A 14,246-nucleotide genomic window follows, 5' to 3' on the forward strand; every position below is an offset into this window, starting at 1 on the left:
ATCCGTTACTGAGTACTTATGGGTGCCTCTATCAATACTTATGGTACTTTTCTGCTGTTTTAGATCCGAAACATGTCATGATCTGTAATTTGCCTTATATTTTTGGTAGGGCAAAACTCTACTCCAAGCATCTAGATGTACCCTCCTAAATTTGTATTCTGGATGTTTCATTAAACAAATCCTAATGATATCATACTTTCACTTACCTAATAACCCATTTACTTGGCCAGTCTTGGCAGCAACTTTGATATGACAGTACAGGACAATAGTTGCGAATTGTTAGGGAATATTAACCTCCTAAGACCCTGCATGCACATTTGAGGACGTTACATCCTGTTTTAACAACATAGTAGTAATTTCTACTATTAGAATTTTTGAGAAAATTGTCTGTACTGTCCATTGAAGTTTAAGTTATTCATTTGAAATAATGGGAGAATTTGCTATCAAATATTTAGGAATTTTCATTGATAATTTAGGGAATAGCCTATATCTTGGGAATTTTTCAGAATTTTCATGGAAAATTTAGGGAGAGTTGTGCATTTTTTGAGGGCTTCATTGGAAGTGGTTTTTGCACTGAAATTGTTGAGTTTTTGTATCAAAAATCTGGAATTTTTGGGATGCTAGGGGATTTTTTTTTCCAGGTCATTATGTGTTACTTTAGGAAATGCTATTTTTATTTTGGGAAATCTTATTTTAACATATTTTGGGAAACTCTGCATTAAAATTTTTAGGTATGCTTATGGAAACTTGGGAAATTTTTTATCTAATTTTGGGAATATGATTGTGAATTGGGAAGCAGGGTATCTTTAGGAATTTCTAGAATTTAATGGAATTTTTTCAGGGAATTTGTTGGCATATTTGGGGGAATTTTCCATAATTTTTCATGGAATCGTGGGGAATATATTTGTTCATTTTGGAAAATTTGCTTTGGGAATTTTTCAGGATTGTAAATAGAATTTGAGGAGAATCTTTATTAAAGTTTAGGCTTTGTGATAAAGTTTCATCGAAAAAATAGAGGATTATTAAAGAAATCTAGGGGTGTTTTAATAGGAAACTTTACACAAATGTTTTTCAGAACTTTTCACAGTGAGCTTTGAAACTTATGAGGTCCTAATTATGCCAAATTAGTGGGAGAAAATAAAAATGCATTCCAAACAAAAGCTCAGGTCTCAGGAGGTTTAAGCATGGTTTATGGTGCAGTTAGGGATCGGGAATCTTTAAATTGTATTGAAATTGGTACCCTTATCAATACCCTTTAAATCGAGTGAATTAGGGATGTATGACCAGTGATAATTTTGTCAACTAAAAGTATCACTAACAGTCTTAGTTTACTACTTTTTTCCACGAGGAAGAAGAGACTGAGATGGAATAAAATGGATCTTTGAGGACCAAAACTCTGCCAAAAAAGTAAGTTTAGTTTTCATTAAGGAGACTCAAACAAGACTAAAATGTAATTTATTTTTGACTGAAGTTTAAAATCCATGGTATTTCTCCGCATAGGGTAAATTTGTCAGAACACAAGCATCTGTAGCTCTTCTGACCTTCAGCTGTAGAAAGAAGAACCCCAAAGTGGATCAAACATTAAGGAAGGATTTGGCACTAGATCCAGGCAAAGACAGAAAGTTAATTATTGGTTTCAGCATATGTGAAAGTTTCTGTATCTGTTCTATATCATCATCAGCAAGAGTAAGTTTAGAAACATCCAGATATCAGCAGAAATCCAATATCATGTATCCCCAATCTGAGTCCTTATGACTAGCCTACATCTATTATTTTTGCATGCTTTTCTATTACAGATGTAAAACAGGGTGTGATTCCATCTTTTATTTTATATTCCTGATAAAACAAATCCAAACAACTTAATATACTCTTTAAAATCTGAAATTAGGCATGGCAACATTAATCTGTATTGAAATTGATACCCTTTAAAATATCCCTTAAACAGTCTGAGTTACAAAAGCATGGCATTATCAACACTTAATTATTGGTATCAGCATACATCAAATTTTCTGTTTATGTCAGGATAAGCTAAAATGATTTTAGAAATATCTGGATATCAGATTTTGGCAAAAATCCAGTATCATGTATCCCTAGGCTGAGCTTTTATTGATACATCTATCAATAATCTTCTAACCTTGTTAGGCAGATGGATTTGCCAGACTCTACATGTCTGCCATCAGGTAAATCCATCCTTCAAAGTGCCAAGCTACAATGTTTGTGCTGAACAGAACCGTTCAGACCGATCAGCATCATTTGAGGAGAACAAGGCAGCAGTCTTCTTGATGAAAAATAAGCTTACTTTTAATCAGAGTTTTAGTCATCAAAGGTCCATTTAATCTGGTCTCAGTCTCATCTTCCTCATAGGAAAAAGGTTGGTAACTGACATTTTTACCTCTGCCAAGGAGGTTATGTGATCGGCGGGGTTTGTTGGTTAGTTTGTTTATTTGTTAGCAACATAACTCAAAAAGTTATGGATGGATTTTGATGAAATTTTCAGGAAATGTCAGAAATGGCATAAGGAAGAACTGATTGGATTTTGGGAGTGATCTGGATCACCATCTGGATCCAGGAATTTTTAAAATTATTCTTTACTATTGGGAGATAGGGCACTCTCCGAGTGCTTTTCTTGTTAGTCATACTCTCATACTTAGTCATACTCAGCAGTTTAAGGGGTATCAGTGAGGGTATCGATATCAATACAACTTAATGATCCCCAGTCCTAATTACACTTAAACCATGTTAGCATGTTCCCTAAAATTCAACAAGATCGTCCTCTATTCTCAAATGCAAGTTGTTATCAGAAAGAAAGGGAAGTTTTCCAGCTGTGGCTCTTGCAAATACAACTTTCTGTCGATGTGGCTCTTGAACAGGGTGAGGTTAAGTGCCACTGATGTAGCATATTAAAAACTACATCCATCCCTCCTTATCTCCAGGATTAGATTCTGCTTGGAAACAACTATTACCTAAACAAAGACATCTCCAGGCTCGGAGAGTGAATTAAAGGTGTGACGGCATGTCTTCGGCTTCAGAGACAGTTGAGCATCTGCTGTGTTTGTTGGGAGACATACAGATTAACACCAGACAGAGCACCAGACCACACAGATAGTGTTACACAGCACTCCCCTACCAAATGAGCATAATTAGACACATCCAGAGATCAGAATTACAGCAGCTGCTGATGGCAAAAATTAGTTTATTCTTACTGAAGTATATAAATAAGCCATGGCGACACTCCATGATGCTACACTGAGGGAAATCTGAGCATGAGCCATGCTGTACTACTACAAATGGCATGTAGCTGCTGGCTATGTAAGGCCAGTTGTTAGTGATGCTGCGTGTGCGCTTGGGAGAATAGTGAGAGATGAAGAGAGAGGGAAATTATTATCTCTCTAAGCGCTCTTCAGCAGGCCAAGGAAGTTCACAGTCATTCCTGTGTGCAGACATAAAAACACCCTCATTAATACAGACTGCTCGACAGCAACATGCATGGTACACTTCAAAGAGAAAACTACACTATTAATTATCTACCATATTACATCGGACAGCATGAAAAGTACCAAATAAGAAGAAAACACCAATGGGGAAAAAAACACTTTTCTATGAATGTCACTTCCCATAAAAAGGGTTACATAGAAAGCAAAGCAGCATGAGCTCATTTCCATAAAACCTCTGTGTGCCCCAAGTGAGTAACGGGGTTCAGTTTGCCTTCATTAGCATGTGCCAGGAAACGCCATTAGTTACGTTTCTTTAGCAGCTGGAGTATTTTGAAAGGCTCTCGGTGAGTTCTGGAGACTATTGGATGCGAAAAGAGCCCGCTGGCTGCGGCTCAGAGACGTTATTTTAGGGAATTCGCTGCAGAGCCAAGGATTTTTTTATCAGATTCACAGCAGGAAGCAAATTGGTTGGGAGATAACTGTTGGCTACTCTCATCACCTATAGACCTGCTGATGGAAGCTCATTTAAATTCAGACATGTCCTCTGTGTAACTTCACAATTTGACTTTTTCCCACTGCAAAAAATCACTTGTTAGCCCTGACTGTATATTACTGGAGTGTAGATGCATCATGCATTTTTTTGATTTACTGATTCTCTTGTAGCTCGTGCCATCTGCCTCAGGAATGACTGTCTCCTCCATCAAAGCCTGTGGCATAAATTCCTTACACATAAAATTAAAGGTCCTCAGTCATGACTGATACCAGCAATTCAGAGGCTTTTATTTAGCTGAATATCTTCACAGAAAAAAAGAGCAGTTACACCCATCTAATAATCCAAAAAACTATGCAATGTGCACTATAATCATTCAAAAGGGGGCATACTTTATATCACAAATTCACATATCAAAAAGAACAAACTCATACTCAAGCAGTACAGCATTTCTCTTCAGCAGAGGCATAATGACAAGGATGCAATGAGCAGCTGTGTGCGCTTTTACAGGTATTCTTTCACAAAGTCACTGTACTCCAACCGTTTATCCTTTAGGAAAGTAAAAATAGAACATATCGCTCTTCAGCGCTCCAAAAGAACCCTTTACCAGAATTCATTGTCCATGCAGTGCAACACGGAAGACAGGCAGTTGACACACAGCTGCCAGGTACTTTTATAAGACATGCGGCAGTGGTTGAATGGAGGTTGTGAGCGGGGACAATAAGAAGCCATGACAGATGTCAAATCTGTACAGCATCAAAGAGCAAAAGGGGGCAGGGGAGGAAGACTTTCATGCAACTCTTAACAGTACAAGTCATTAAATATCTCACTGTGAGGTCCATGACACTGTCCTGCCCTCGCTCACACGTCTGAATTGATGCTCAGGTTGGCCAAACGTGGGTCAGAGTTTATCTCGTACCTGTAATGGTACCCCTCCATGTGGTCCCTACAAGCATCCCGAATGTTATACATCCACCGCTTGATACCTTTTCTGTTCAGGTAGAGCACAAGCAGGAATATGACACCGATTAGGGCCAGAACTAGCCCCAGAAAAACATAAGAAGTCTCCAGCACACTTTCCATGTCACCTGAACACTTCAGCTGTGTCACCTCTAAATGCAGGAGTGCCCGCCGCCTCAGGGCCTCGGGGTCTGCACATGTCAGGTCCTGCCTGTCGATGATCTGGGTGGTGTTTTTCAGCCAGAACAGCATGTCCTCGATCAAGCAGTCGCACCGCCAGGGGTTTCCCGCCAACCGGATGCGGAGTCCAGGCTTGGTGTTGAACTGTGCCAGGATGGTGGTAGGCAGGTCCCTCAGGCTGTTGTCCCTCAGGTCAAGGTCACGCAGTGAAGGCACCTTCAGGGTTCCGTTTGGAATGGAGATCATGGAACTGTTCTGCAGGCTGAGAGTGACCAGGTGAGAGAGGCTAGAGAAAATGTCATCTGGGAGGATCACAAGGTCGTTGTTTGACAAGTCCAGAGTAGTCAGCTGATGGAGGTTTCCCCTCTGTAGGAAGCTTAGAACTGCATCCATAAAGGTATGATTCTGAATAGAAGTACTGAAGTTCAAGACATGCAGTTTATTATCACTGGGAAAAGCACTGTCATTGAAATTCTGGAGATTGTTGTTGCTCAGATCTAGCCGCACGAGGTTTGGCAAGTTGTCAAATGCCTTAGCATCTACGTACTCTATCTCATTCCCACTCAGATAGAGATCTGTTAACAATTCCAGGCGTGTTGGAAAGGAGTCCACACTAACACCGGAAATGTGGTTCCCTGTGACGAATAGGATTTTGGTGTTGTTCGGTAAAGAATGCGGAATGGCGTTCAAGTCCTGGTTTTGGCATTTTACAGTTTGTGAGACGCACAAACACTCGTCCGGACAGCCGTGACAGTGCAGGGTGAAAGAGAGGAGCAACAGTACACAAATCATTCCACAATTCAGATTTCTCCCTCTCTTTTCTCCGTGGTTACATCCGCACGACGTGCTCAACGGGCGCATCTTGGATTTTTACAAATCTGTCGGCGCAGGCTGTGCGTAAAGATTGTTCTCCGGTCACACAACAGAGTCACCGCCTTGTTCTATCACGGAGAACAAGGGAAACTTTTTCAACTACGTATCCCGCTTTTATCCTTTCGGAAAGTGCTCCAGTTCCAACTTAGACTCCACATAACTACCCCCAAACCATCCTGGTTCGGGATAAGTCTACATTTCCTTGACGGTAAAGGGAGCTCGTAAAGTTACTCAATCCTCTTCTTTTGTTTTCAACGCCAGGATGAATAAAACGTCCCTTGATAGTTATCGGGCAAAAAAATGAGATATAATGTAACTACGGAAAACAACTTACAACCATTAAGGAAGCTGAAAACGCTGTCTGAATCCCAACGCTGCCATGTACGTACTTCCAGCTTGTGGCTCTTGTTTCACGGTGGGAGTATGGAGGGAGAGACTAAACAGAGCAGCACTGTGCACAGCACTGGAAGGTGGGAGCATACCATTTTCAGCAGAATGGGGGAGGTGAAGAGAAAACTCATACAGGTTTATTCAGATTTTGAATTGACTTAATGTCATAATGAGCCCAAATTGTTTTGATCCCTTTTTTGAATAAATCATTGCGTCAATATAAAACTTTTCATTGTGGATATTGCCTCTCAGCGTCTTATAATGACATGCCCTCTGCCTGGGGGTCCAGCAGCCACTAAGGGTCCGCGAAGGAGCTTTAGTGACGTCCAAAGCAATGTATAGTCTCTCATTGTCACTGTAAAATGACTTTAAATCAGCCTGTATTCATGTTGGTTTATCAGCTGGTTGATGATTACGCCTAAACACCATGATAAGTTAAGTCATTCACAGTTAAGACTACATTCTTGTTTCAAAATAGCTTTTAATGATGGCATTTAATAAGGACAATATCAAACATATAAGCCATACAAATCAATTGATCATCTGGCACTGACATTCTCTGTCTTTTCTATATTGGCACACAACCACTTTAAACGTTTGAGATATCTTTTGTTTCATTTTCTCTCAGCGTTTAGTTCACAGAGGGACTGAAAGAAGCAACACAACCAGCCCTTCTTTTGAAGATGAAGTCACATCACTGAACCCATCATTTTTTGGAGAAAGGTATTATAAAGGTCAGAAGTGGTAAGGAAACCCTTTCACTTTTTTTTTCTAAGAGATGCAGTCAATTATGACCGCATTGTTAACCTTTTGGGAAAATGATTGCCATGAAACTGTCAGTGGCTGTCATTGTTTCATAGGGTATGGTCAGATTTCTTTCATCTTTTAACGCTGTATTTATCCTTTTAAGAATTGACCTGACAATGCAGTGGATGTATTGCTTGCTGGATTATGCAGGATTATACTGCTGAGCAACTTACTCATGCATGGCTGGGGAGGGTATGCTCATCAATTTATCATATTTGGAAGCCCCTGTGAAGACCTCAGTGTAACCCTAGCTTTACCCTTCTTTGACCCCTTCCTATTCTTAACCTGGGTCAGTGTGACAGTCATTTCATGAGACCTGGATCAAGGCTGAAAGTGATACTCCACCTAGAGCCCAGTATGAAATTTTGGGGGGAGGCAGAAGACATTTTTCAGTCATGCCTGTGCAGCAACTTTGAAACAATAGTGTATTGCAGGGGTCACTGTGGGGGGCCTAAATAAACTAAACTGAATGAACATTTTATCATCTAAGTGACATGCTATTGTTTATTTTCTTTGAAATATACCTTATTTTTAGTGATGAGGAATGAACTCAGTCCAACGATGGGTATTTAAGCCACATATTTCTGAGGCTGCCATGTAGTACATCACTGGGTTTGATGTGACAAACACATGAAGGAAACAGGTCTTATGTTTTGATCTCAGGCAGTGAAAAGTACACTTTTAAAGCACCTGCATTGTTAAGTTGATGCAAAAACAACAGCTTTAATCAAGAATGGACTGATAAGTATGTGCTTGTCATGCTTCGTATCAACAAAAACACCTGTTTTGGGGTTGCTTTAATATCTGTAGGGATTAAAAAGAAAATAAAGAAAAGATAGCCTAAATACAACTATGCATATTTTTCCTCAACACATTTTCTGAATTTTATCAATCTCCTCGGGGCCAGATGTGGTTCTGGATTAGTTTTCATTAGTTGTGATATTAGCTTTTTACTAATATAAGACACTTGTCAGGGGCAAAACCCAAAAAGGCCAAAAAAAAGTAGACATCGCTCAATTAAAAAAAAGATTATATAGGCTACTCTTCACTCCCTTCACTCCTCAATATATTTATTCAAATTTGATGTTTGAGTACACCTCAAGACCTAAAATCAGCACTTTGTCAAGTCTTAAACAAACTTAGGCCTTTTAACACTGTAGGCTTGGGTGTCAGTCAGCATGTTTTTTGTCAAAGACTAAAACTAAGGACATTTTTATCCCTCATTTTATTTCATTTTGGTCCATTTTAAAACGCCCCATTACAGTTTTTTTTTTAAATTATTATTATCATTTTGTTTTTATTTATTTATTTTAACGTTTTTGTTATTTAGTTAGTTTTAGTGAACTACAGCAGCCTTGGTTGTAACACTGGCAAAATGATGATAATCTTTTCTTTTACATTATTTTATCATGATGGTATAACATGTTTCTTTTCCTCATAATGTCTGTTTTTGGATAAATTTAAAAATCTTAAATTTCCTGTGACATCATAGGTACAGCAACAGCCTCCTCTGAGCGCAACTAACCCACAAAATTGGACCAATAGGATGCTGGGATGTACACGCCTTGACCAATCAGAAGTCTCAACATTTGAAAGTGTTTTACCTAATAACCTGCAAGGCTTCAAGCGCCCAGTCCTGTCAAAATTTGCACCTCACCAAAACAGCGGTTAATTATGACACAGTGGATGTACGTCGTTGATGCAACTTTCTCCATCTCCTCTTTTTTCATTATCTAACGGAAGGTAAGAAACGAAACTACATCAATAGTCCAGCCCAACGTCAGCTATCGATGATGTGTCAGTAAGGCTAACGCTAAGCTAACGTTAAAGGTATCACTAGACAACGCAAGATTTAAACTTTAAACATTTTTCTCAAGCATTTTTCTCAAGCATTTTTAGTTGTTTTTCATACCAAAGTATCCGGTCAGCTTGCAGATATGAACGTACATATCCACTCATGACGTGGCTTGTAATGTTATCTCCCCTTAGGCTAAGACTTAGCTTGAAGAAGTAGCCGTTGGTTCTCTGACAGTATGCAAGTTGTATCGTCAGTTTTGAGGGGAAATATGATAAATTCACATCAACATGGTTAGTAGAAGTGAAGTTTTATGTTTGAAGCGACCCCTGGGTGTTCGGTTTGAGGTATAGCCAGACAGAAAACTAAGAGGCTAACGTTGCTGCTAACTTAGCCTGTTACATAATCCTGCTATTTAGGCAACCCTATGAGCCTCCCTTATTATGTCAGAGAACTTTCTGCACATAACCTGACCCGTATGCAAACTTTAGGCAAAGTTAACATTAACTGGCTTCAATTTTATCAGTTAATTATATTCAGAGAGTTAAGGGGCAAAGCTGTCAGCTGAGCTGACCTCTGCTCTTTGTGTCTGTTATTAGTCCAGACTTGCTCTGACCTTTGAACTAACACTTTTGGATCTTATTTCACTACTAGAGCATTGTACACATAGCTTTACATAAGTTATTCTACACAGAAACGTGCATTTTTCTTTTCCTGTCCTTTACATGGAAAAACATATGAATACATCTTAATATTATCATTTTAAAATAAAACCACTTGTCACTTGAATAACTGCACCTTTTGGAGCTATTATTTTTGGATATTTTTATTAGTGCTGCATGATTTGGTAATAATGTGCGAATCTTGCGATTCTTTCAACTCGAAACATACAAATACTATGTAGCAAAAATATATATAAAACCTTAAGTACTGCTTTCAGAATATCTTATTATTTTCCAAATAATAGAAGTCCATCCTTTTTCCAAAATAAAGGTACTTCAACAAAGTGTAATAGTGGCACTATTGTGAAGTTAAATGCCTTTCTGCAGGCATTTTTGTAACCCTTTCAAGTGCTACTCAGTGCCAAATTAATTGCAGCCTTTTAGGTGATTGGTATTTGCACAGCCCGACATTGCCATCGTGATGAGATTAGTTGTGCAGCTATCATTTTTATTTTAACAAGTTGCATATATTTTATGTGCCACATGTCCCTATGACCATGTCTGCAGGATGAGGACAGATGAAGCGAAATATGTTTATTTTCCCCTGCCATGTAAAACAAAATAATGTATACATTGCCATAAGGTATATGATGCAGATGACATAAAAACAGAATGTCAAATGAATATTCTGAATTATTTTATCCAAGTAGCTGTCTCTTAGAGTCATGCCACCAGCGTTACCATGTTTGAAAAAAACATATATCTTCCGCTTTAAAGAAATGCTCAGATGAAGCCTACTGACCCTTCAACTCATTCGAAATCTTTTATATTTATCTTATAACTAACATGAAGCTTTAAGATAGCACCAGTAATGTGACCTACTTTTTTTATCAGGGAAGTGTCAAAAAAAAAAAAACAGACTACAAATAAAGGATGCACAATATTGGATTTTTGCTGATATCGGATATGCCAACATTAACTAGAGAATTTTAGCCAGTACCAGTCTTGATACCAGTATTTGAATTTATTACAGTCCTAAAACTTCAGTCCTTAAAACACAGAATTGAAAATTAGAGAATGAATAAATTAACAAATATAGTCTACCTTATTTGTGCATGAGGCCGATATTTACAGCTGATGTGGACAGATTTTTATGGCCAAAATATTGGTGGTTTATATAGGCAGAAATGTTCATATCTGGCAATACTGATAATGAACTTTTAGAAGATTTATAAAATAAATAAAATATTATTTCTAGAGTTTTTGCATAATCATCATTTTTCTGTGATTTTGACTACATGTGCTAAAGAGACTGTAATAATAGTAAATGCCCAAATTAGTATTGATGGTTACATAAGGTAACACTATTGGCAGACTCATTAGGCCAATAAGTTATGTAATTGTATTGAATAAGGTAAAGTATGACAGAAATGCATTTTTTGACATTACAACCCTAAAAGTGCATGTTTCTGTAGAACAACCCACATGCATTTGAGGATGTTAGTGTTTTAAGTGACGAGTGTTTTTTTTCTCCCTCAGGTGCACTCTACAATTATGGAGTTTTGAAAAAGAGACTGAGAATTTTGGGGGGAAAGGGGGACTTTCCCCTCAAGTTTGATGGTTGGACTGCTGGGTGAGGAGGTCAGAGGGTTGTTGGAATATTTGCCTTTTGTAAATTATTAGAGGATACAGAGAAAAAATCTATATTTTTACAACAAGTAATATGTAAAACTTTTTATGAACCGCACACAAAGTTTTGTATTTATTTACTTTATGTTGCCATTGTATACTGTAAGCACCTTAGCTTGTGTTCAGCTCTTGGTTGAAATGGTGGATTGAAACGAGTCACAGACAGGCTCTGGGGTTGCTAGGGTGCAGTGGAACCTCAACACAAGCACAATTCTAGCACTCCGAACCACCTCAAGCTTTTGTTGACACACTTGATTTTTTTTTTCCTTGTTGAGCAGCTCTGTTACAGTAGGCAGTTTTATACTGACAGTGTTTTCTTTTTGTCACTGCACATTGTGGTGTTTTCAAGTTCTCATTTGTAGGTGGTGGGCTGTCAGAAGGACTTAGTAATATAAATAGGTGGAGGGTTCACTGTAGAAATTTGGTGGAGGTCAGGATGAGTCTGGCAGTGCCGGACTGTACCCCAAGATGCCGCTCACTGGGGCATGCAGATGATATTGTAGCAGCACTAACGAGTGGCTCTGAGGGGCAGCTTCGGGCATTCTTGTCTTCTTACTGCCACAATGCGGCCACCCTGCGCGATGACTTTGGTCGCACTGCTCTGCACATGGCGGCTTCACTGGGAAAGAAGGCCATATTGGAGTGGCTGCTGGAGAACAAGAATGCTGACCTAGTGGTCAAGGATAAGGAATCTGGTTGGACGGCTCTGCATCGCAGTGCTTTCTACGGACAGATCCACTGTCTGATATCACTGGTCAAGGTAGGACTTTAACTCAGATTACATGAAAATGTGTTTCAAGTAACTCAATATGTTGCCATTTAAATGATCTTATCATATGAATTGGTGCTGCATGATTAATCTAATTGCAATCTGATGTCAGACTGTGGAATTACATAAAACAATATTGTCCAATCTAGTGCAATTGCACATTATTACCGAATTGTGCAGCAATAGTATGAAGTTACCAAATTAACATGTATTATTATGCAGTACAAGTAGTTGGAAAAAAAAACTCTTATTTTTTTATTGATTTTAAATTTGGTTATTTCCTAAACCATTTCCTGTTTTGTTTCTTCAGCGTGGCGGACTCCTCTCCACCCAGGACAAGGAGGGCCTGTCTGTTATGGACCTTACAATGAAGGATCGACCATCACATGTTGTCTTCAAAAACACTGGTAAGACATGCTGATGAGGTCTCTGCAACAGTCATATGGGGTTGTTGGTAATTCTCAGCTCATCATAAAGGTGCATGAAGAATTTAGTAATAGATCTGAGGAGGTTTAAACTCCAGCTACCCTTGTCATACTAACACATCATTGTGAGACCTACAGAGTTGTTGGTCATCACAACTCAATAAAAATATGTGTGATGTTTTTCTCCATATGATTTAACTGTTGTTTTGTCACAAGGCTACTGGTCAATATGACTCATTCATGGTAATGAAGTCTTTCACACTTGGGCTGGACTGGGATTTGAGGTCCCTGTGGCATATAGTATGTCTCCATAACTATTCTGAATCCTCCTATTCAGGTTACAAAAGATGTATTTCTGAAAGACCTATAAAGGCTGTAGCATGGCTTTATTGAAATGACAGGCCTTCTTTCAAGGGTAGAAAAAACCAGAGCTAAAACAAGCTTAAGAGAACGGGGCTGTGGCTGTGCTTTTAATTGTGTTTTCTTCCTCATTACAGACCCAACAGAAGTATACACGTGGGGAAACAATACTAATTTCAGTCTGGGTCATGGTAATCAAGAGAGCCGACAGCACCCTGAGCTTGTGGATGTGTTTGCCAGGACTGGAGTTTACATCAAACAGGTAAGCTAACAACACTGTATTTTTGTCCTAGCTCTCCGGGGAGCAAGAAAGTGTTTCCCCACAGCATAGGGCTGCCCTCCCCTTAAACCCAGTGCATGTGTCAAGACAGTAATGACCAGAAAAGCAACTCTGTGGCAACGTGTTTTTCATTTAAAAAAGGCAAATGCAGAGGTGTAGTCCAGATAAGGCACACTACCAGGGTGAAGCAGCAAAACAGTCCCTCCCCAGAGTCGTGTGTTATTTAACCCTCTCTTGAGGCTAAATCAGCATTTGTAAAAATGTGTATTCCTGTAAGGATCGCCCATACAAATCACAAGTGTACTTAAACTGCTTCTGCTTGACAGTTTTCCTTAGTGCTTATATGAAAATGGGTTGTATTGGTTGTGCTTTTGATAAATTAAGGTTTTTAGTTGTACAGCTATGATGTTTTGGATTATGAGGGGTGCTGTAGTGTAGCATGGTCTGTGCTCCTGGCTCACTCTGGTGGAGGTGGGAAGATCTGGGGGAAAAGATGCCCCCAGTGACAGGTTTGACTAAGTCAAATAGGGGGCAAGGTGGGTGTTAAGCTTTTCTTTAAGCTGGTGTTTGTGTGGTTGAACTCTGCAGCCATGTTATGCCAACCTGGCTACTATTTCATGTGTCTGTCATGTGAATGCTCTCAGTGTGATTAATATAGTTCCTGGCACTGGTGCCCCTACCCCCAGTGGTGTGAGTACACACCAGGTGCTATTTGTGGTTGATTAAGTAATACAGAATGACAGTCTTGGATATGCTGTCGTATTAATCTATCATAAGGACCAGGCATGTGAAAGCAGTTTGCGTGCCTGTTTAAAGATTATAATCTGGCCTTTGTCTCACTGTATTGCTGCTGTTTACAGAAGAAACCCTGTGTTTAAGGTGTTTTTCTAACCTGCAGAACCTGTCATGCAGAGTAATTTCATAAAGCCTAGTGGACAGGGGACAGATGGATCTGATTTCATGACCATACAATGACCCAGTGGCACAGCGTATAGTCTTTGTCTTCTTGGCCCAATCCGACAGGTGCCAGAGGTTAAATATTAATTCCACAATGACATGTTTTTAATTAAATGAACTACACTCGTGTGTGTGCATGTGTGTAGATGTCCACATCAATGTGATACTTTGGGAA

General features: G+C 39.1%; 2 protein-coding genes across 2 annotated transcripts in view; one reads left to right on the forward strand and one right to left on the reverse strand.

The window, feature by feature from the left end:
- Nucleotides 1-3,185: 3,185 nt before the first annotated feature.
- tpbgb (trophoblast glycoprotein b) lies at nucleotides 3,186-6,349 on the reverse strand. Its single transcript, XM_041792627.1, has one exon. The coding sequence runs from the start codon at nucleotides 5,923-5,925 to the stop codon at nucleotides 4,786-4,788; it is 1,140 nt and encodes a 379-aa protein (XP_041648561.1). The 5' UTR covers nucleotides 5,926-6,349; the 3' UTR covers nucleotides 3,186-4,785.
- A 2,388-nt stretch (nucleotides 6,350-8,737) lies between these two features.
- The window catches only part of ibtk (inhibitor of Bruton agammaglobulinemia tyrosine kinase), a 35,684-nt gene continuing 30,175 nt past the window's right edge, over nucleotides 8,738-14,246 (forward strand). The window contains exons 1-4 of the mRNA XM_041793095.1: nucleotides 8,738-8,877; nucleotides 11,131-12,040; nucleotides 12,360-12,456; nucleotides 12,972-13,096. Of these exons, the coding sequence (XP_041649029.1) occupies nucleotides 11,717-12,040; nucleotides 12,360-12,456; nucleotides 12,972-13,096 (546 nt within the window). The 5' untranslated portion in view covers nucleotides 8,738-8,877; nucleotides 11,131-11,716. The remainder of the gene's footprint in view (nucleotides 8,878-11,130; nucleotides 12,041-12,359; nucleotides 12,457-12,971; nucleotides 13,097-14,246) is intronic.

Source organism: Cheilinus undulatus, linkage group 8, assembly GCF_018320785.1.
Source record: "Cheilinus undulatus linkage group 8, ASM1832078v1, whole genome shotgun sequence".
Taxonomy (NCBI): domain Eukaryota; kingdom Metazoa; phylum Chordata; class Actinopteri; order Labriformes; family Labridae; genus Cheilinus; species Cheilinus undulatus.